Source organism: Clytia hemisphaerica, unplaced genomic scaffold (genome assembly GCF_902728285.1).
Source record: "Clytia hemisphaerica strain Z4C2 unplaced genomic scaffold, Clytia hemisphaerica genome assembly, whole genome shotgun sequence".
NCBI classification, from domain to species: domain Eukaryota; kingdom Metazoa; phylum Cnidaria; class Hydrozoa; order Leptothecata; family Clytiidae; genus Clytia; species Clytia hemisphaerica.
In genome coordinates this window covers 853,947-878,042 of record NW_027103262.1, presented here as the reverse complement: position 1 = coordinate 878,042, position 24,096 = coordinate 853,947, and the positions used below count along the sequence as shown (strand labels likewise).

General features: G+C 34.9%; 2 protein-coding genes across 3 annotated transcripts; one reads left to right on the top strand and one right to left on the bottom strand.

Annotated features, from left to right (window-relative positions):
- Window positions 1-1,513: 1,513 nt before the first annotated feature.
- On the top strand, window positions 1,514-24,095 carry LOC136800131 (probable ATP-dependent RNA helicase DDX20). 2 transcript variants are annotated; one of them, XM_067056753.1, is made up of 10 exons: window positions 1,514-1,775; window positions 2,535-2,629; window positions 3,279-3,447; window positions 8,194-8,308; window positions 9,416-9,558; window positions 10,461-10,525; window positions 10,906-11,038; window positions 11,335-11,417; window positions 15,883-16,093; window positions 24,040-24,095. In XM_067056753.1, exons 1-10 carry the CDS (start codon window positions 1,592-1,594, stop codon window positions 24,072-24,074), a joined length of 1,233 nt encoding a protein of 410 aa, XP_066912854.1. In that variant the 5' UTR covers window positions 1,514-1,591; the 3' UTR covers window positions 24,075-24,095. The 2 variants fall into 2 exon arrangements, with proteins under 2 accessions (XP_066912854.1, XP_066912847.1); XM_067056746.1 differs by lacking the exon at window positions 24,040-24,095 and adding an exon at window positions 16,321-17,671.
- LOC136799264 (galaxin-2-like) lies at window positions 12,181-14,329 on the bottom strand. The gene is made up of 3 exons (XM_067055962.1): window positions 14,142-14,329; window positions 12,956-13,040; window positions 12,181-12,472 (listed from the first exon to the last, which is right to left on the bottom strand). The coding sequence occupies exons 1-3, from the start codon at window positions 14,275-14,277 to the stop codon at window positions 12,298-12,300; spliced, it is 396 nt and encodes a 131-aa protein (XP_066912063.1). The 5' UTR covers window positions 14,278-14,329; the 3' UTR covers window positions 12,181-12,297.
- Window position 24,096: the final 1 nt, after the last annotated feature.

Below are 24,096 nucleotides of genomic sequence, written 5' to 3'. Positions count from 1 at the left end.
TTAATAACATTGAAATTTACTTAGGCAGGATGGAAACAATTTAATATTTACAAAGACTTATTATATCTAATTCAGTATATTTTTTAAAATTCATGAATCTTGTGAAAATGTTTTGTTTTTTAAAAAGAAAAATTAGCCATCTTGACATAATTTAATTTTGACATTTAATATTAATTAAGAATTATGAAAATTTTTTTAAAAACAAAGTTATTAGAATTGTTATGCACAATCTATAAAAATCAAAATTTGTTTTTTTATGAGTTAATCTTTTTTTTGTTGCACTGCAGATTATTTTCAAGCTTTATACATTGTAGTTATTCTAAATTATTGGTCTAGATTTTAATGGGTGATCTTCAAAAATTTATAAAGACAGATTATTTAGTTGTTGAAAAATTTATTTGTTTTGTTGATTTTTTTTGAAAATAAAATTTGTAAATACCACAAAATGTTTTTTACATATTATTAAAGATAGTTTATATTTTTGTTCATTCTTGCACTTTTTTACTTAATTCCATTAGATGTTAGATTTTAAGCTTCGATGTATTAAAAAAAATACCAACCCCTATTATCTGTTATGCTTTTGTTAAACACCTTATTTTTAGCTATTTGCCACACTGTCACAGTACCTTTCGCATGAATTTTAGCTTTTTTTGCTGTCATCGCCTTTGACCAATTTTTTAAAAATTTATTGTTAAGTTGATTTTTTAATAATTTGACCTTGTAAAAAAAGAGATTATATTAAATGGAAACCTTTCAATTATATGGTCCTTTATTTTATAATTTATTTTTTTATTCTTTTTATTTAATGATGGGTGTATATGACCTTTATCTCATTTCCTGCAGTATCAAAATGGCATTGCCTATTTTGCCCTGCTGTGACAATTATACTTTAAACTTGTTAGCTTACACATTTTTTTTATAAGAACATCCAAAAATTTATCAATCCTCTGCCGGCTGTTCTTAAAAATCTTTTTGAACTTTAAGCCTAAAAATGCTCTAAGCATTTTCTTATTTTCGCCATTTTGTGAGTATTTTTGTCCATTCTCCTTTTCTTTTTTTTTCTCCTAGTCTTTTAGAGTCTGCGAAGCCTTAAAATGTTTTTAACTTGTTCTTAAAATTCTGGCCATCGAGGCCTTATGTTCTTTTATAGTTTGTTCTTATAAAAAACGTCTATGACAATTTTATTTTACACTTGTCAGCTTATGCGTTCACAAAGACCATGGAGGCAGTTTCTCTTCTCAATCTCGACCAAAATCTTTTGATCGAAGTTCTTTTGAAATGTTAGCTCGATATCGGTGTAATACATCGAGAGCGCTAGATCTAATTTCCCTTACACACTTATGATGTAGGGACGTTTAGTGTTAGGTACGACTTTCAAAAACAACTCCTATAAGAAATTCTGTATATAGCTTGGTCCAGAGTTTATAAAGGTCAGGGGTGAGACTGCATTTCTTTTGGAAACATTCCCCGCAATTATCACTAGATATTACTTGCTCAACTTACATTTTCTTTTTTAGATATACGAATAAAAATTCTTAATAAAATTTAACAATTACATAAACAGATAATGAACTAATCAAACACAAAAATAATGATTGCGCACGACTTGACGACAGATACTGAACGTACATTGGACGTCCAACCTTCACAAAAAAATACAGATTTTGAATCCTTCCTTCCATCACCGAACGTTTTGAAAGGCTTGAAGGAATGTGGATTTCATCGACCGTCCCCTATACAAGTGGAATCCATACCCCTGGCTAAATGTGGTATCGGTAAGAAATTGTGGTTATTTGTTGACAAACAAATTGGGCTACCTTATTACACAAATATTACTAGGCAAGTATTCAACGGCCTTAAAATTAACACGCAAAAACACGAATTTTATTTGCTTTTTCAAGGACACCATGGCTGGTTTTAATTAAGGGGGTTTTTATTAACAAGAATTTTTTCAATTCGTGTTAATAAAATGACTAGTAATATTCGTGTAATAAGGTATTCCAGAATTAGTCTGTACCCCCTATGTTGAGGAGTTGTGACGTCCAGGGTGGTCTGGTTTTTGAATGATAAAATCCAGGGTGGTCAGTAAAATCGGGTTGAAAATCCAGGGTGGTCCAAAATAATTGGAAAAAAAAAACAGGGTGTCACTTTTTAACATAGTGGGTACAAATTTTTCCTGGAATAGCCCATTCCTTTATCGATGAGTATAACGTGAAACGGTATATTGTCGTCCCAATATTTCCAAATACACTTTTTATATAAAAACAGTGTATATAAGAACATAATGTTTTAATGCCAAAAATTTAAGAAAACCTAGTCTAAAATCGAGTCTGAAACATTTATCATCTTAAACAATTAGACTAAAATACTCAATACTCAATACTAAAAACAAGAACACAAAGTTAAGAACATCTGAAGGCCTCCAAGATTTTCGATGCTCTTATATAAACGTCTTTGGGAATCTCCCATTTAAATTTGGCCATCCCCGTTCTCTTTATTTTACTGTATGGTTTCCTTTTTATCTTTGTGTACAGATTTGGTTTGTCAGGCGAAATCAGGGACAGGGAAAACTTGTGTGTTGGGTGTGTGTTGTTTGGAAACTGTTGAAACTAAACTTAACAAAGTTCAGGTAAGTTTCTTTGGATGTAGCATGAAATTGTCAAACCATCTGATTAGCCCTTTAAAGGTTTTATTTTTAGATAAGAGGGGTATCGTTTGCTTACTCATCAATTTTAATTCACAAGCTTTCACATTGGATTGACACGGATGTGGAGCAAGATTGGTCAGAAAGAGAAAGAGAAAAATATTTTTTTGCTTATATCAGCATAACATAACAATAGGCAGACACTGTTCCAATATGAAATCTGTGTCTGATATGAAACGGGAACATTTATGTAAAAACAAAACCTTTAAACTTTAATATTTTCAAAATACTTTCTCAATTTGGTATAAGTGGTCCAGATTTGTCAGATTTTTCAGATTTTTCAACGTTTATATCTTTTATATCTAGTGGAACCTCAATGTAAATAAAAACGACATTCGAACATTCAATTTGTTGAACTCGAAAAGTATGAAAGTAACAATGCCTTATTAACATTTTTTGGGACGAGATGGAGTTTTTAAAAGTTCTTATTTGATTTGGTTGGTCGTTAACCAGTAACAATAAAACAATTTTGTTACTTTTTCTAAAGAACGCATCATTTTTATTACTTCAAATGACCAATTATAAGTATCTTATAAAAACTCCATCTCATCTGAATTTTTTGTCATATTTTTAGGCTTTAGTGCTTGCACCAACTCGTGAAATAGCACATCAAATTCATGGTGTAATAACTCACATTGGCTGTTTCATGGATAACTTGAAATGTGGATTATTTATCGGTGGTATAAGAATGGACAAAGACGTGGAAATGTTGAAAAATTGTCATATCGCCATTGGTACACCAGGTTAGAATTTTTTCAGTATTCCCTTTTTCGAGCAAAGCTTCCACGCTATTGGTCAAAAGAAAAATAAAGCAACTCCATTGGTGCGATCTGGCGTAACGGTTGAAAAAAGTTGAAATGTGTTCAACTTTTTTTTCGAGCGCGCGCTACATTTTTATGACGTAATCTTTTTTTCCAAGCAAAAAGGATTGTTGAAGCCAAAAGGTGCAATCGCAGCGCGCGCAAATGGAGACCGGTCTTTAGGCGTGGGACACGAGAAGTTTTTTTTCGCGTTGGTACAATGCTACATGCTCCATCCCACCAACCTGAAACGCTTTCTCGTGTCTCCACCCTATTTTTCTTTCCACCAATAAAAGTGAAAACTCACTTTTGTTCCCGGCACAATGGAGCAAAATCGATTGTCCCAGGGACAAAATCATCGTGTCTTTTGGGTATTTCTCTCTCTTTTTGTCGCATGAAACAAAAAAAGAAACCATGGGACACATTTTTTTCTTGTGTTGGTGGGATAGAGCATGCTGCATTGCATCAACGTGAAAAAAACTTTTCGTGTCCCCAAGCTTTTAATGAAGTCATTATATTAGATTAGAATTCATCACTGACCTTTATTAATCCAGCTATACCCACTATCTTTCGAGCTTTTTTGAAAGTGACACCGGCAAAGAAACCGAAGCAGTGTTTAAAATGTATATTAATTTTCAAGTCAGTATTCCTGTGATAGCATTCGATGTTATTTAGTGAGTTAGACATCTTTACCAACAACAAACAGTGCTACAACGCCCAAGTCTAGTGCTCTCAATGCATTACACTCTATTGAGTGGTGCTGTACCACTATTAGGGTACCACTACGTGACTGGAAGAAGGATTACTGGTCTATAACTTTTGGCTATGCTCCTGTCATATTTATTATAGACAGGAACAACGCTACTTTCTTTCACTGATATGAGAAAATACCAGATGCAGTGGAATGATTGATGATAATAAAGAAAGGTTTTAACTACAATCACCGCCATTTATTTTTGGCACAAAGTAGAATTCCTTAAAAGCTTTAAAACCGCAAGTGATTTTTAAGTGCTTTAATGTACGGTTAGAAATTAGAGTTTTTACTCTGAGTTTAAACATTAGAGTTAAGACTCAGCATCTAAAAGCTCAAAATTCTTCCAATAAGGCTGAGATTATATCCTGGAAGCCACTGAACCCCTCCCGAATCGAAAAATCCAATGGAAGAAAGTTGAAGTACTGAAATTGCAATTCTCGCCCGAGCTTTAAATCCTGAAAAACGTTTAAAACACAAAAAGGTTCTTTTACCAATAGTCATTTTTAAATGGACTCTTTTATATATTTCTTTTTAAGCTTTTGTCCCCCCTACTTCTCTTTTCATTTAAATATTTCCTATGATTTTCTATATAAAACTGATCGGAAGGAGGTTGAGTCCAAATATCTTCTATTTTAGAAACTTTATATCACCACTGGAAACTCACAGTAGAATTTTTTTTAAAGACATGTATTTTCTAGTCACAAATACGCTGTTCACAGGCCTCTGCTAGCTCGGTTTTTAAATGCATTTAATAGTCGAAAGCCTTCCAGGTTGAAGTCTTTTTACTTTGCGCTTGTCATAAAAAAGACGGCCTTTTATTTTAGATTGACGATAGTCTAAAATATACTTGGTGTATTGTAATCTATATATTTTGGTTGATGAAATATTGCAGAACTCCAATCAAACATGACGACAGCATTTTGTTACTATTCTCAAGTAAATCCATCAAAGCCTTGTAAATTGTTATTTAGTATGGTATATGTTTACGTAATCCTCTTATCGGTCACTACAGCGAAAGGGTTTATGAGAATTGATGGCGTATCCACCAGTCTACACTCCAAGGATGAAGATAATGTTCGTAGCCCTGAAGAGTGTTTACAACTATGCGTTATGTCTTGTAAACCATCATGTCGTTCAGCTCTCTATAAATCTGAGAATAAAACTTGTGTACGCTTTAGAGCGAACATCTTGTTTCAAGTACGATATGGCCGGATCACTAAAAAACCTGGACACGTATTGTTTGCTGCTACGAAGAAGAATCGTACTACGCTAAACTCGTTTTTTGATGCTACTCCGGTTCATTCTTGCATGGATGCGATGCAGAAAGGCGTTATATCAAAAACTGATGAAGGTGTTCTTACTTCATTGAGAAGATATAATGATAGAAAGAAAGAAAGCTATCTAAACATTTATTGCCACGGTAAATTTACGTTGCTCTATCGACGTACTGTAATGGATAAGCTCTTGGGTGATTCAAAGGAAGACTTCTTATACGGATTCGGTAATGTTTACTCACAGTTCTGTCTCGGCTTTCTAAATATGGGAATTGAGGCTCATCAAGATATAATAATCGAAGTGAACTTGTACGATAGAGTTGATCATCTGATGTATAAAATTGTTTACCTAAAAGCTTATTTTGACCCTTCTATTGGAAAATTATCTCTCAAGGATGCTTTCGTATCTGGCAAGAATGCAACAATTTTTACCAAGTTTGATGGACCCCATGAAGATATGTATTTCTCATTTTTCAATAATTCAAATCCAAATTGCACTGACCTGTTCGGACATAATTTCTATTCCAAAGATCAAGTTTGTACCGAATCGAGCAGAAATCTTGCCAATCACTTTGAACCGAGCTGTTTTCCTGAGAAAGAACCTTTTCTCTATTGGATCTTTTATGAAGGAAATATACTGAGAGTTTTCTGTCCTTTTAAAATTGAGATACTTTACAGATAGATTGTATCCGAATTGAGAATGTAACGTAAATCTGTTGGAAGGAACACTGTGTCAATGGGACCTAATCATCTTAAGAATAAAAACACTGCAACCTTGAAAACCTTGACAATTATAGATTATGAATTTTGAAATTATAAAAATGTTTTTTTTATCTATCTTATCGGTCATTTTTACACCGGCCCTTATTGGCGTTATTTTTGGGCTCGCGGCGTAATAAGGGCTAGCGTTAAAAGAGCCGGCATAAAAAGGGCCAAGATTTAGCGATTTTAACCTAAAAGCGGCGTTAATTGTTTATCAAAATTTCTCAATTCAAATGATTTTAGGTATGATTCGAAGACGAAAATTATCCATTGTTTTACTCCATACTTAAAGCTTCAGTGAAATATTTAATATATTTAAGAATCAGTGGTTTTCGATGAAATTTTCCACAGTTTACTACTGAAAAACGACATTTTAATGTAAATTTTAGTCATTAATTACTAATTTGAAGCATAATTAGCCATTTTTACAAATTTTGGCGTTATTAACGGCCCTAACTGGCGTAAGCCCAAAATTAGGTTGTGGCGTAATAAGGGCTGGCGTTAAATTAGGGCCGGCGTAAAAAGGCCCGATAAGGTATTTAATCCAATTTGATTATTATCGAAAAGATGTTACTTAGCCGAAAAACCTTGAAAATCGACCAACTTTGGTCTAAATTATCTTAAAGAAAGTGGAGAAAAGAATTCCGTAAACATATGTTATCCCAGCTGGCACACAACGTTGTTTCAACGTTCATCTAACGTTATATGGGCGTTGTGAACGTTAGATAAACGTTGAAACAACGTTGTGTGCCCGCTGGGATAGGATATCCTATGGATCTTGCATTACAATTGGCAAATTCTCACTGTAATATATGGCCAATTTTATTTCAATATTTTCACATAATTTTTATAAACAAATATCTAAATTTCAGAAATAGTTGTATTGGTTTGTCAAATTTTCCAAAGAACACGTAATACACTTGTTCTCTGTTTCTAGAAATCTATTTTATCCGTTCCTTAGCGGATGATCATTCAGCGAGACCCATGATAACGCCACTACGCCAATTTTTCACAAAAATCGCTAAAATTCATCACTCAAAATTGGCGAAGAAAATCCCGCCATGTCATGCATCGCGTTAAAAAAAATTCTGAATCATGCATTCTCGTAAGAGAAGAACTCCACCATCAAGTAAACTGCTAGGGGGTCTCCTGTAGCAGCTAAAAGTGACATTATAAACTATTATATCTCCATGTTAGAATCAGTTAGGAACAATTTTTGTGTTTCCCCTGTCTCATCAGAGTACAGGGTTGACAAAATATGAGTGAAATCAGAATCACTCCCTTCCCAGTTTTGACCAGGATTTATGGAAAATGATTAAATTTTCTGACTTTCGGTTGTCGCTAGCAATTTCAAAAATGAAAAAAAGCTTTTAAATTAGTATCTATGTTTATTCCAATTGAAGGTTCGATGACCTGAGTGATCTAATAATAAAGGTATTAGTGCTAAAAGTCAAGCGTTTCCTTTCCGAATCTTTACCGTTTACCGTTTTAATAGGTGGAAACCTTTTGAAACTTTAAAACCTTCCTTTAAAATTATGAAATTTTTCTATACTTTATTTTATGTTTTTGTAATTATTCGCATCGTATTACCGTTGGTTGAGAAACCCGCGAGGAACACCCCTCGAATAAAGTTTGTTTTTACCTGTAGGCAGAATGCTTTAATCGGATTGATTTTGCGTTTTCGTAAATTTTGGTCTTTTTTTTGCTAAAAATAAATCTTGGGAAATCGCATGAGATTTCTAACTCGTGAAATTGAATGCATGTTAATTTTAGCGATATTTTTGGCTTACGAAACTTTATCTTTATAAATAAAATCAAACCGATTAAACTAATATACTTATTTCCTATTTGCAGATTCTTATACAAAAAGTCACGAAAAAACGTCTCTATTTTCTGTAGGTCGAATCAAGCATTTAATGGAGAACAAGATGTTATCACCAACATCTATTCGATTGTTCATTATGGATGAAGCAGATAAATTGCTGGAGAAAGGCTCTTTCGAAGAACAAATCAAGTAAGGAGGTTATTTTTGGCCAAGAAAAGCTGTCAAATTCAGGTTCAACAGTAAGAGGGTACCTTATTACACGAATATTACTAGGCAAGTATTTAACGGCCTTGAAATTTGTACAATCTGAAATTAACACGAATTTTTCTGCTTTTTCAAGGAAACAGCGGCTGGTTTTAATTAAGGGTTTTTTTATAAACACGAAATTGTTCAATTGAAATTGTTATCGTGTAATAAGGTAAATCTGTCCTAAAAAATTGATTCTCTAATTTAATACTTTTTACAAAATTTAACGTTTTTCTTATTCTGTAGACTAACTAGGAACCAAAATGACTTTTTTAAGGCTTGTCTTCTTACAATTTAAAAGCTACCGAGGACTATGTCGAAGTTTTGACTGACGAAGTTGAATTTTACTGAAGTTTTTCTTACCTGATCCCAACAATGCCGATGTGCCTTGTTTTATACAAAGCGAATCAACAAGTAATGTTAAGATTAAAAGGGGGTTTAAAGAATTTCTGGGTGTACTGAACAAAAACTTCAATATACTGGTCGTAAAATTAGTCTGAAGTCAATTTTCGTTTTACTCAAAATTTTGATGTGCTTGTTACATAATCTTTATTTCTGATTGGTTTGAATTTATTGACACTAACAACGTTATTGTAAGTGTAAGTTGTAAAACAAGTAACATGGGAATAAAATCAAGTGAATATTCTCGAGTAATCATAATGTTTTAACTGCACTGCACTGCATTTCTCAACCCGTGCATTCGATGCTGTTCTCTTTTATCCAACAACTTCCTTTATCGACAATTACACATTTTTTATAAGAACATCCAAATCTTTTGAAGCCTTTGGATTTTCTAAACTTTTTGAGTTTTCAGCCTGAAGTGTTCTTAGAAGGTTCTTAATTTCCCCATTTTTTGAGTATTTTGTCCATTTTCCTAAGAAATCGGGTGTTTTAGAGTCTCCAAAGCCTTAAATGTTCTTAAATTGTTCTTAGCATTTTGGCCATCGAAGCCTTATGTTCTTATATAGTTCGTTCTTATAAAAACGTGTACCTCCTTTATCAATACGACAAAAATTCTAATATTTAACCCTGGTTCATTTTCTCTTTTAGTTGGATTTATTCAGCATTACCGAAGGAAAAACAAATGTTGGCATTATCAGCAACTTACCCAGAAGTCCTTGCGCAGCATCTGAATAATTACATGACAAATCCGATTCATGTTCGAATCAATCCCAAAGATGTTGCATTAACTGGTTAGTTGTTTGAACACTTTTTGGCCACGGGTCACTTAGGGTGACTTAGCTATATCTACCATTTTTGATTGGAGATTTTTTTTGAAAATTGCATAGGCGGTTTAAGACCACATCGAACTTATTAGGGGAAGAGATTTGTAATTGCAATTTCATTACCTTTTAACGAGCGTTGTACTCCTTCGCATGTTCCCGACGTACTTGCTCTATTGTCTAAATCCGCCAGTGAGTTGTACCCACTGACCTTTATATAACCCTGGACCAAGCAATATCTGCCATCTTTGATTGGAGTTTTTTTAGAATTGGTACCCAAGGAGAAGCCATTGTAATGCTAAAAATTAACGTCTAACGCCGCTACATTAACAAAAATATTTGAGAGAAAGTAGACCTAGCGCTCTCGATGCATTTACACCGCTATCGAGTAGTGCCTACATTAGTGTACCAATTTCAAAAAACTCCGATCAAAGATTTTGCTTGGCTGGGTTTGAGAAGCTTTGTCCAGGGTATATAAAGGTCAGTGGTTGTACCCACAAAAAAGCCATTACAGTGCTGAAACTTTGCCTAACGTCAAACTGCTCCACATCATAAGTGTACAAGAAAAGAAACTGCTTCCAGGGTCTATATAAAGCTCAGTGTTTTTTACCTTTCTTATTCACAGATAACAAATTCACTTATTAATCCTTCCAGTCCAAGGGCTTCGTAATTTTTGAACAAACAACGGAATTTTCAAAGCGACGTCTCGCTTTATTGTGGATTTATAAGCCGTCAAAGGCGATTCCATTAGGGGATCACTCAGTGGGGCTATAGTTTATGTCTAAAAACTAAAAACTGAGTGAATTTGAAAGTGTTCCCAATATGGTTATGGAAAGAATGTCTGATAACCTATTACTTTTGTTTTGCTTCAGGTGTCGTGCAATTCAAAAGACTTGTCAAGCACCACACTCTTCCCAATAAACTGTTTGAAGAAAAGGTATGCGTTTAATATCGCCCGATCTTGCGTAAAATCTAAGTTTATCTTTCTTCTTTTCAATGGAAAAGGATCGCCGCGGTTAAATCTATTAGATCTCAAGAAAATTTACTTGAAAGAGAGAAACTTTTTTGTGGCGCACCCGGTAGAATGTCTCTTGTTGCCTCTATTGTGAAGTGTTGTTCTCTTTAAACGTACGAACTCTTCAACTTAAGTCACGTTACATGACGTTATATAGTTTTTCGTTTTTTTAAAGGAGTATTCCAACGCAGCTTTTCGATGGTTTAGTAACTGGTGGTTTGCAAATTTGGAGAAAAACGAAATATTCTACTCTATAAGGCCAGAAATATTTCTAAATTCAAAGTCTTTCTTTGTATTTTTAGTACAAAGTCTTGATCGAGATCTTGAAGAAATTAACATTCCAGCAATGCATGGTGTTTTCAAATTACCACTCAAGAGCTGAACATCTGTCAAGGACCTTGATCAAAGAAGGATGGCCTTCCACACATATTGCTGGTTGGTATCTGTCGAGCTCATTAATTCGATTGATTGGGAACAAAAATACAGCCAATTATCTCTAATTCGATTCTATTTTTTTATTATTTTATGCTACAAGGGGAGGCTTCAAACTTAACGATTTAGCTCTTGTTTAGATAGCGCACATTCCTCTCCTCGATGTCATGCCCTCTTTTGACTTCAATGCAATGACTTTCTTCAGTCTCTTCCAAGGTCTTAACTGCTAACTTTTTGCTAACTTTTTGCTAACTTTTGCCAAGTCGGCCGTCTAAACTAGAGATTATTTTGTATTTCAGGATCACAGATGCAATCAGACAGGTTAAAAGCTATCGATAAACTGAAGACGTTCCAATGCAGAATTCTCATCACAACTGATCTGGTAGGCTTGTTGAATCTTTAGCAATAAGAGTCACTATTTATTCACGATATGCATCATTGTAATGTCTCCCACGGACCTAACAGCTAAGTAGTTGCAAGTGACGTAACATCTGTCAATACGTCACTTTCAACCAATCAGCTGTTGGGTCCGTGGAAGACATTGCAATGATGAATATCATGAATAAGCACAGCGGCCGTAGCACGAGGGTAGAGCATCCAGCTACTGTGCGGGGTCATACCAAAGATTCCCAAAATGGTACTTGATACCTCCCTGTTTGATGCTCAGCATTTAAAGACGACGGATCAAGGGTAAATGTTGAAACCCATGGCAATTAGTGGCGCCCTCCCCTACCTTTGGGTAAACAACAGGAGATAAGGTTTTAACGTTTATCATTTCGCAGTACACTCTGTGCGCATTGTCTGTTTGATAAAGAAATCCCCGTACGGAAACCTCTGCGATGAAGTATGATTTTTAAATAGTAACACTTCTTTCATCGTTTCCCCTCTCTCACCCACACACCATCGCAGTGGTCGGTTTGAAAAAATCTCAAATGAGAATAGACGATTACCCGGTGGAACAACCGTAAAAGTGGGGAGGCTGAAGGCTCAAATGGGATAAAATTCACAAGGAATTTGAGAAAAAAATTCATTTACTCAAAAGTGGGAAAGCTGAAGTCCTTCCGTCTCCCCGCTTCCGCCGGGCCTGTTACGCCTGGGAGAATACGAATTGAAATAAATTTGTCTTGACAAACACACCACAACAATTAAGATTAGACATGAATTTTATTTTTAAATATTTTCTCCTATATAAGTTACGGCCTAACATATAAAAATAATGAGCAAATACTAGTTTTACTAAACTATTTAATAAAATTGTTCGCCTATAATTTGCGGTAAACATTTCCATTACAGAGAACATAGTAATAGTGCTTGTATAATTTCTTATTATGACAGAACCTAACTCGTGGGTTATGAGTTTCTTCATTGCATTTGTTGGTCTTGGTGATGGCGACTCCATTTTGGCAAGTTTGTGTTAAAATGTCATACGTGCTAGTTCTACAAAAAGGAAAAAATGAAAATGCCTTTTTGATATGGTCTTAAAATCAAAGAATGCTTGAAAAAGCAAAAAACTTGGAAAAAAGTTTCTCCGGTGTTTAAAAGTATAAAGATCATAAATTCAAATACACATTTTTTTATAAGAACATCCAAAATTTTCGAAGCTTTGAAATGTTCTTAACTTCTTGAGTCTGAATATGTTCTTATTTTTTGTTCTTATTTTGTTCTTATTCTCACCATTTTTTGAGTATTTCTTATAAATTTTTCTAAGAAAGTCGGGTGTTTTAGGGTCCGCAAAGCCTTAAAATATTCCTAACTTGTTCTTAATATTTTGCCCATCAAAGCCTTATGTTCTTATATAGTTTGTTCTCATAAAAAAACGTGTATCAACTCTGTATCACTCGACCACCAAGTCAGACCTTAATTGAAAAAGGAAATCAGTAGTCAAGTTTCCTTAAAAAAGCATAGAAAACTTTTACTTACCCACAACATCGGTAGAAAGACCTTTTTCCATTGACACGACCATCACAACACCATTCTGTCACTGGATCGTACAGGGTTCCACTACCTGAAAAGTAAAAGAAAAAGATAATCAACATACGCGAACTGGCCTTGAACACAGGTGTTCTGAGATGTATAGGCCGATTCGAAAAAATCCAGTTAGGGACTATCTTCAAGCAAACCTCAAGCACAGGAAAAAATCTTCAAATCCCATGCATGGAAAATGGCCATTTTCCGGGCGGGATTTTTTTCAGCCCTGGGATTTTTCAGCGACTCCAGGTCAAAGGCATGGAATTTTAAATTTCGGGGGTGATTTTGGCCATTTTCCAGCCCTGTAAAAAATTTTTGAAAAAAAAATCCACCCGGAAAATGGCCTTTTTCCAGGCCTGGGATTTTTCCGGGTGGAAAATGGCCATTTTCCACCCCGAATTTGAAAAGTCCAAGCATGGAAAATGGCCATTTTCTACCCTGAATTTGAAAAGTCCAAGCACGGAAAATTGCCATTTTCCGCCCTGAATTTGAAAAATCCAATCCTAGAAAATGGTCATTTTCCACCCCGAATTTGAAAAGTCCCACCCTGGAAAATGGCCATTTTCCTAGTATGGGATTTTAAGATTTTTTCCTGTGAAGCAAGCTGTCTGTTCCTAACTGACAAAAATTTCACCCACGAAACAAAAAACTATGCGCAGGTCAAACGGGAAATATTTGAAGATTTTGAGCTGTCAAAGTGTTACTAAATCATCCTGTATATATTTATTATTTCGTAGAAAAAATGGCTGAGCGTGGGTGAAAATGGTTAAGACGTCACACAGGATCGGTCTATAGATCTATATTCATCGCTGCCCTATTGTGTAACGCGTTCCGAAACCCCCTCCCCTTCAGTCCGTCACTCCTAGGGTTACAAAAGTCTTTTTAACAAATGTCAATAATTTAAAATTAGCCTTTCTAAGGGTCAGAATAGCTTTTAGTTTCATGAGAAAAAATAATTAAAAAAATCTTTCTAAGGCTAGGAAATTTTTTAAGAATGTCTCTCCAAGAGTCACTTTTTGAACTAAAATCATCTATGTTCTCTCTTAGGGTCACTTTCGGGAGGTCCCATCTGAACATACCCGACAACCCCTAGTACCCCCCTCAGACAACTACCGTACTGTTATGAAGGGAAACTTACAATATTGCCAAGGATTTTTTGTGTCGATCTCACCATCATTGTTTTGAGATATCATTCCAGTGTTATTCATATCACTACCATGAACTATGCCCAACAGAAGGATAATTAAAGAAATAGAAATAGCCAATCTTGCCATGATGAATTGATCTGTTGGAAGAAGAGTCCTTTTTTGAATTTTTTTTGATGTCTTAAAGGCTTATTTTAACCAGTAGATATATCTTGTAGCTTGTAGTGATGTTATGGTCTGGGATATAAGCCTTTTATAAGTATGTTGTATGTAGATTTTAAGTTATTTAAGTAAATAATCTACGTCATATTTTTAATGGTTTTTTCTACTTTTACTTCCAAAATTATTTTTTCAATTTTTACTTATAATGTCAAAAAGGTCACTAGATGACTTTTTCACTCAAATGAAGTTTGAGTTTTACAAATTGGTTTGATTATAAAGGTTTTGGCACGACCTTTAGTTTGTACGACAAGCAACGTCATCATTTGTCACCTGAGACCCCATGCATTGTCAATCATACAATTTATGATACGGGTCTTCTAGGGGGGGGGGCGTACGGATTTGACGGTGTGACGGCATTGTGCTTTTTTCCGTCGGTGTTTTGGCGTTTGCTGGTTTAAATGTTTTTACCATGGTTTAATATCTGTTAAAATCTGTTAAAATCAGTACTTTCTAAGTGACTTCTGGGAAATCTAAGGCGCAAATTGTTCTTAATTCGTTCTAAGGTTTTGGCCAATTTTCAGTTTCGTGTTCTGAATTATTCTTATGTATAAAAAAAGCGCGTAAACATTAAATCGAGATCGGAATCTCCGATTAGAATAACCATCACGAGACTTTAAACTTTATCAATTAGCATTCCTTTTTTTCCTGAATAATTCCACCATTGCATCCAGCAGAAAAAAGATTAGAACCCCGGCTAGTTAAAAAGATGAACTTCGGAAAGTTCGCCGGTTTCGACACAAGCTATATATTCCGTACATTGAGAAAAACCCTTTACCATTTTCAGTCCGTTAAGCTTAGGTGAATACAGTGTAAATGTTCTGGAAAAGTCAGTCGAATCTTTGTCCGGAAAGTGGAATCATTTACCCAAAACGACAGTACGAATAAAATTGGACAAAGCTGTCAACCATAATTTGCTAAGCCCACTGCAGTAATTTCCTTTCATTACTATTTTCAATAATTATTTAAAAGTCCCACGTCTTTTGAGGAATCGGTACGTGCTCCAAAAACAAATAATCGCAATTTTGATTGCAAAATTGAACTCGATTTTAAATGTGCACATTAAAGTTTACTTTCGACAAGTCCTGATTTATTATTACTCAATTATCGCGTTGGTTGGTTACCTGCCTAATCACTTTTCCGGGCTTTTTATTTTCCTAACCTGTTATAGCAAAGAAGCCATTGCAGTGTTGAAAAATTAACGTCTAACGGCACTACATTGTCAAAAGTATCTTAGGAAAAGTTGATCTAGCGGTCTCGATGCATTCACACCGATGTTGAGTACTACTTCCATTAAGGTACCCCTTTCAAAAATAATCTCTGATCAAAGACTTTTGATCAAAGATTTTGCCGGGATTGAAGAACTTGGTACAGGGTATATAGAGATCAGTGGATCTAAGACTTTGGTTGGCCGGGATTGGGAAGCTATGAGCGTTTGTATGAAGCTCAATGGCTTTCCTAACCAAGCGATTCAGCTTTACACTCAACGATTAAATCTTATTTCCGTTCTTTCAGACAGCACGTGGTATAGACTGTGACAAAGTCAACTTAGTGATCAATCTTGATATCCCATGGAATGCGGAGACCTATCTTCACCGCGTTGGCCGCGCGGGAAGATTCGGAAGCCAAGGAATCGCAATATCGCTTGTTAGCAGTTCGGGAGAAGAAAAAGATCGCTTAGAGGAGATTGCGCGGTCGATATCGCGAGAATTAACTCCGCTACCAGGTAAGTTCTCAGAAATAAGATTGAAACGGACGTGTGCTTACTCAGGGTAAACTATTTGAGCTTATTACTTGAGGTAGGCATCGCTTTTATCTTAAAGCATACCAGGGGGTGGTTTAAAAAATATTCATTTTTATGCCCGTCCCTTCCTTCAGCTACCTATAGTTAGCGGAAATGGCAGCTTAGAGAAAGAGAAGATTTTCATAAATTAAAATCGATTTTATGTTTAGAATTGACAAAACTACATGATTTATGGTCGAGCTTAGATAAATATCGCAACAAAATTCTTACAGATGAGAAACTTAAAAATGTTGAAGTAAACGAAAACAAGGAAACTTCAACTCAATTTTCGTCCAACGAATCCTGTGAAACGAAGCTGTCGTCAAACGAAGACTCGAACGAGAACGACAATGAAATCACGACGAACAACGAGAATAAAACCGAGAATTTTGCTGCCCAAAACCATGATGATTCCCCTACCACCAAATTTGAAGATGAGAAGGAACCCAATGCAAACAATGATGAGATTCAAAATCAAATGAAGGATGAAAAGTCTCCAGAGCCTACACAGCCATCAATGTTGGAATCAAGATCTCGATGTGAACACAGTCCAAGTAGAACCAAAGAGGATGAATTACCCATCAAAATTGATAACCATTTACAGTCGGTAGATTCAAATCAGTCCAGCAATACCGGTGGCCTGAATTTTAACAACGAGCTTGGAACTCTTGATCAATTTGCGGATACTAACTCTACCAATGATCTGTCACTTACAAAAGTCAATATGTGTAATTCAAATTTTAATTCAAATTTCAGCCCTGTTTTTGAAGACAGAGAAAATTACGAAACTTTTTCGCAACATTGTTATGACAATACTATCTCCACTGCACGCGACCTTCAAACTTACTATTCAGAGAAAGACAGATTTGAACAAGAACCAGAAAAAGGTAGATCTACAAGAACTAAGAAAACTGTAAAATCAAAAAACAAAACAAGTGAAAACTTGAAAACAGAAGAGCACTACATGAGATCCGAATATTCAGAGTGTGACCAAGCCCCAACTCAAGGTGACCATGACCCAGAGACTTTTAACATGACCTTGTTCACACATTCTATAATGAAATCATATTATGAACAGATGAATGCTATTCAGCAATATGGGAGTCAATACTATGGTGGCTGGAAATGAACTTATACGTCTAAATAAAGACTTTTTCTTATAATATAACAAAAAAATACTAATCTTTGCCTTTATTTTTAGTGAAGAACTTCTTTGGGCAAAAAGCGTATCTTCAGTAAGCTATACAAACATTTGTCGCAAGATTTGTACCATTGTACTATTTTTTTTTAATCCATGGACAATATATTTCACTTTCTTGAGATATTCTAGAAATCGTACCTTTTTCTACTTTCCTCTTTACTAAGTTCTCCATCCTTTCCTTCCAGAGGCTAAATTTGAAAACAAAGATGGAAGAAGGTTTCTTTATAATCTTGTCTCTGTAGGATTTCGCATGTTGGCGAGGCACGCGCTAAGTTGGCTCAATTGCTTAATGATTGCGTAAAAAGAATTCATTGATAGTTTATGGCTTTCTTATAAGAAGAACCCACCATCTAATATAAAAAAGAAATTTCTCAAGAATGGAAAATGGTCGTTACTACAAAAATGTATTTTTACCGCATGGTATAACCCCTGGATTGGGAAGGGATAGAAGTATAAAGGTAATACCTTTCGATACATTTTAGCCTTATTTACTGTACTTCTTTCACTCAAAGTTTTCTTTTGATGATTATAAAAAACTTTGAAATTTCTCGACGAGTGGTAAATCATTTGAATGCGGCTGCGTAACTAATTGCATGTTTAACAAAACAATTATTAACGTTGGTAATGACCTTTTCTATTGTATTCCAATTCAAAAAAATTTTACTAGGTTTTTAAGATGCAAATAAAAATTTTTTTTACCATTCCTGGTTTAATGCTTATGCAGTGAAGTTGTTGGATTTCGCTTTTGGAAAAAAGATTTCAACACAGTTCCTTATTGTTTGTCGTTAATGCTACAGGTTTTCTTGGGCTAACATTATTATTTTAAAGTATATCTTTCCAAATACACGTTGTTTTTTTATAAGAACAAACTATATAAGAACATAAGGCTTTGATGGTCAAAATGTTAAGAACAAGTTAAGAACATTTTAAGGCTTTGTGGACTATAAAACACCCGATTTCTTAGGAAAATTGGTAAAAACACTCACAAAATTATGAAATTAAGAACATGTTAAGAACATTTTTAGGCTTGAAACTCAAAAAAGTCAAGAACATCCGAAGGCTTCTAAAATTGTGGATGTTCTTATAAAAAAACGTGTAGTAGTATGGATTCAAGACAAGGGTTTTTGACGGGACGGTTTTCAGCTTTCTTCTAGTCAAAGAGACTGGAGATTTGATACAGGGATGTATCAGATCTTGGTACATTAAATGCAAAAGTTTATCTGGCACCCAGATAGTGAAATTTTCACCCGACACGCTAAAGCTCTGAAGGTCGGGAAAATTTTCAACTTCTGGAAGGTTTCAACATTACGGAATTTTACAAGACCGCGACAAGGATTTTGCAGCGGGAGGCCTGGTAACCGAGCCCTTGTTTTCGGGGATTGGCGGGTCCAAAAGAAATATTTTTAGCTTAACGTGCAAGGGTAGTTGAACCCGACTTGGGATGCGGCACATCAAAAGCCGACTATCTTTTCTCTCCGAAGGGAAATTGGCCCGCTCCTTTAGAGCTTTAGCGTGGGCGGCCGCCAATCCGCCATCGGAATATCAGATAAATGCTAATTATCATCTGCAGTTATCTCTTTACGGCGTATTTGCAATTTCTAGGAGAGTGTCCTTGTCTGCTAATCAAAGAAATTTACTATTATTTTAGCCTAGATTGCACCCCGTATCTTTCAAGTACGATTGATACGCACTAGTAAAGGAAGTCCTATTAATGTATTATATTCTACATTTAGTACCTGAACGCCTAAAATACAGATATTATGTCTTGCAGTGTCTTGTAGTTCATTACTGTCTGATTCACATTTAATTATCTGATAGATTAATTAATTTTTTTTAGGTATAGCCGACATGAGATTTTATGGGGGTAGCACTCATTGATTAATAATTAGAAAAGAATATTTTTATGTAGCTTCTTTTGATGGGAATATCAGAGATTCCTACCTATTTAGACCCACATAACTTTGTTTCTTATGGAGCTTTGGATTAATTGCTGAGCCGTGTGTTCACTACTTTATAGTGGATCGATACATCTCTGTGTTGTTTGTCTGACGAAAGATAGAACAGTTTTCGGCAGAAATTTAGTTTTTGATGAAATTTTAAAATATCCCCTTCATGGGTACAAGCTTATTTAGGGAAATTATCAAGAAGTTATATTTGAAGCAAAAGTGCAAATTGCGGGGTTTTTTCGATTTTTCGATGAATAGAAGATGACGTAATCTTGCGATGCTATGCAGATCACGAGTTCTTTGAAATCAATTTTCTAAGTAATGCGCCCGGGAAAGTGTAGAAATCTTTTTCCGGTTTCTAGTATCCTGCGATCATGAAACTTAAAGCACTCTCTGAAACATTCTCAGATTGTTTTGATTTGTTTTCTGAAGCCGTTTTTGGTCGAAATTGAGGCTTTTGCTGAACATCTAGCTTAAAAAAACTAAAAAAACTAAAAAACATATAAAAGTGTTCAGATACACTACTGTACATAAGGAACAATGTCTCATTTCTGAAAATTAAAAAATGATAAGATACGTCGAGACATTTTCCTAAGCACGTTCATGGCCGATCTTCATACGTTATGAAATTTTTAAAATGGGAAATTAGAGGAGGCCTTTCTTCTCCGCAAAGGCGAAACTCAGCTAACGGTTTTTGGATTTAATGATGCCGTCTTTTCTTTCAACTAAAGACATGTCTTGACTATTGAAGTGCAGTGCTTGCGTTTTTCTTGAAAGGAAATTGAAACAATTCCATCGATTTCATATGACATCAATTTCGAAATATTTTTTGGTCGAACGCATTTTCGAAAGGAGTCCTTACCTAGCTGGCACACAACGTATTGTTTCAACGCTCATCTAACGGTATATGGACTCTTGGCGTCGTGCCACTATTGCCTTGGAGTATGATCTATCTTACGTGGTTAGTCGATCAAAGACGTCTTAATGCATAGTCTTCCAAGAAATAATTTCTTGGTGCTAATGATACATAATCTTAATATTTTTGCTGTTCAATCATTTTTATTTTGTATGTTGAAGACCTTAGCTAGTCTACACAATAGACAGCTCCAGGCTTTTAGGCCTAAGAGTAGGAGTTTTACGCTCAAAACGAAGGAAGATATGACGTAGCCTAGACCTTAGCTGAATTCAGAACATGGAGATCTGCTTTATTTTATTGACCTGCACCAAATAAGACTTTTTTTTAATTTTCGGGAGATGATCTTGGTAGGGGAAAGTATTGTGGGAATCACTTGTCTTGGGTGGATTTGAGTTGTGTTTTTTTTCCTGTACACGTTTTTTATAGTTACTCCATCCCTTTAAGATTATCTTGTTTTTCCTATAAAACACCACAGTCACTTTATTTTACATATACGTTGTTTTTTTTTATAAGAACAAACTATGTCAGAAAATAAGGCTTCAATGGTTAAAATAATAAGAACAACTTAAGAACATTTTAAGTCTTTGTGGACTCTAAAACAACTGATTTCTTATAAGAAAATGGACAAGATACTTACAAAACTGTGAATATAAGAACATGTTAAGAACATTTTTAGGCTTAAAACTCAAAAAGTTAAGAACTTGTTCTTATAAAAAACGTGTATGACCTTGCATTCAGTGTGTCTTGAAAGTTGTGAAAGATTGAAAATTGTTTATTTTCCAGTCAAAAAGCCATCAAATCTCGAGACAATCAACAAATTTTGGTAGAAATCCTTATCGCTTTTTTAGTTTTTGAGAACCGTTGCCCAAGTTTTCATTTTAATTCCAAACTCTCACCTTTGTCAAATCATCACACTACAAAAGTGAGACAAATCTCCATAACTCGAACCTCTATATCTCGAATGTTCTCATTACCCGAACGAGTTCTCTAGCCTCAGCCTTCCGAGTCCCTTTTTGGTAATTTTGAAGAAGTTTTTTAAAGTTACAGATAAATTCTTTTTTTCTCAGATTGAATCACAATTGAAAAAATAGACGTTTTTTTTAAAGGACATCCAAATTTTTTGAAGCCTTCTGATGTTCTTAACTTTTTGAGAATTTAGCCTAAAAATGTTCTTAACTTATTCTTATTTTCGCCACTTTTTGAGTATTTTTGTATATTTTTTTATTAGGAGATTGGGTGTTTCAGAGTCCGTAAAGCCTTGAAATGTTGTTAACTTGTTCTTAGTTCTTATATAGATTATTCTTATAAAAAATAGACAATGGAAAGCATACCAAAAGATACCATATAAAGTTATAGTCTTCATTTGTTTTTCTCTATTTGAGAAGGAAAGAGGAAAAAAGAGGTATTAGCAAAGAAAAGGAAAACATCCAAGAACAGACGGTTGTGTTGAAAGTACCACATATAAGTGTCAATGAAAGTAAGGTAGATGTTGTGAGTCCGTTTGAGTTTAGGTTGAAGATATCTTGTCGATGTCTAGTTTAAGTTTTCAAAGGCTAGTCTTCTCTGTGAAGGGTATAAATCTGGAAGAATCAATTTTGGTCAGGACGAACAGCCCTATAAAGGATAAAGGGGGGGGGATTGGAGGTCCTAGGCTTGGTCGAAATAAAATCCTTAGGAATTTCTGAAATCAGTGATATTTTGGTTAGATTTCAATGTGTTTTAATGGAAACGTTGAGGCTGTTGCTTGAGTTTCATTTTTTGTTATAATGAAAATGGCCACTTCTGGACTTTTACTTTGAACATTCTGGTCGCGTCATATCTCCAGTGCACTCATCGCACTTTATCTAGAAAAGCTTCCACGCTATTGGTCAAAAGAAAAACGAAGCAATTCCATTGGCGCGATCTGACGTAACGGTAGTCAACTTTCTTTTCGAGCGCATGCTACATTTTTATGATGTAATTTTTTTTCCAAGTAAAAATGATTGAAGCCAAACGGTGCGATCGCAGCGCACGTAAGTGGAACCCTATGGATATTTCAATTAAGAATGGACCCTTCTATTCTGAATCGCAGACATTGATATACTTCCTATAAGAAACTCTTTTCGCTAGAGGATGAACAGAACCCTTTAAGACTTTCCCAGAAATGTCGTTTGGGTATTTCAAATTAACCCCTTGGTGCTTGGACACATAAGTTTACCTTATGGCCATTACACATTTTCATGTCTTATTTGCAATCGCTGGAAAACTCCCCCCCCCCCCGTAATTGATTTTGCTTCTGGAAGTACCAAATAGGTGGAAAACAACTTAAGATGCAACCTGAAACTCAACGAGAGATTCTTTCAAATGTACTTCCTGTTCATATAAGAAATATCACAAAAGGGAGGGTTTTCTTTGTACTATTTTTTTTATTCTTGTTTTTCTTTAACATGCTCTTCTCCATAGATATTTTATTTATAACGAATGACATCAAACATTTAGAGTCCTTGTAGTGAGAGCAATTAAGTGGTAGTTGTTTATCTAGAAAGTGTAACACTTGCAGAGAAAATTTCGAATTGTAAGTAGCTTGATGTAAATTAGTGATGAGCCATTGACGTATGTACACAGTGCGTGTTACTTGTGTCTTGGAAACTACAGTCTTCTACGCGCAATTTCAACTCTTAATCGTTCATTATGGAGATCTACTTCCAATGTATAGAGAGGTAAAATAGGCTAAGGTTCTTTAATTGGATCGAAAATCTTCGAAATATAGAAATTTGTAGAGAGTTGTCAGGTATTGTGGACGGAGAGTTGTGGAGATTGTCGCTACTGAAAGATGATACATCCCGAGATTATCTCAAGGAGCCTGAAAGCATTACACCCCTGCCTCACAGCCCCGGTGAGACTTTTTCCTACAGCGCGGGGATAAAAATTTCGATTAAAATCTCAATGGGGATAATTCTATCGTTCCAAGGTGGGGATGGTTTTGAAGTGCAATTTCTATACAATGAATTTCGAATGGGGATGAGGTCAAAGTCAATTTTTCAGTAGGGCTGAAATTCTAGAGTATTTTGCCCACCGAGGATTGTTCGAGCGATGGAGACATTTGAATTTTAGAGATTCAAGCTACACAAAGCGAGCTTGACAAATAGTCTTCTCTAAATGATAAATAGATTCCTCATTCAATATTTAGAGGTTAAAGAAGGTTCAAGCTACTTTCAATGTTGCTTAGTAAAACTGTTTAGAAGAACCTTACTGTTTAACCTATTTTATTAGACGAAGTTTTTTGGATTTAAAACTAAAACTTGAAAGGTATGCCAATATATTGATGAAGCATACATGATTTTTTATAAAAACATCTAAATTTGAAGTTGAGGCTTTGGATGTTCCTAACTTTTTGTGTTTCAGGCCTAACAAATATTCTTAAAATGTTCTTATTTTCACCATTTTGCGAGTATTTCTGTCCATATTTTCCTAAGAAAATGGGTGTTTTAGAGTTCGCAAAGCCTTGAAATGTTCTTAACTTGTTCTTAATGTTTTGGTCATCGAAGCCTTATGTTCTTAAATAGTGTTCTTATAAAAAACATGTAGAGCAACTTTATGTTTGAGAAAGTAAGCGTCGAAGAGAAGTTTCGTGCTTTTGATTCTTTCTCGTGTAAGTTTAGGAAGTGCTGTATGGAGGATATCTGCTATAAAATACCGCATATACCAAATAAATATAATCATAAAAGCTTCTCAAAATAACTAGATAGTTCAATCGTACGACAACCCCTATCTTCAGAATCACTCACTTTTCACGAGCCACGAGTCAAAATATTTCATTGGTAATTTTGAAAAGTCTTTTTTTCAGAAAAATATTTAAAGGAATCAACAGACAGAGTTTGACAAGACAGAACTTGGACACACA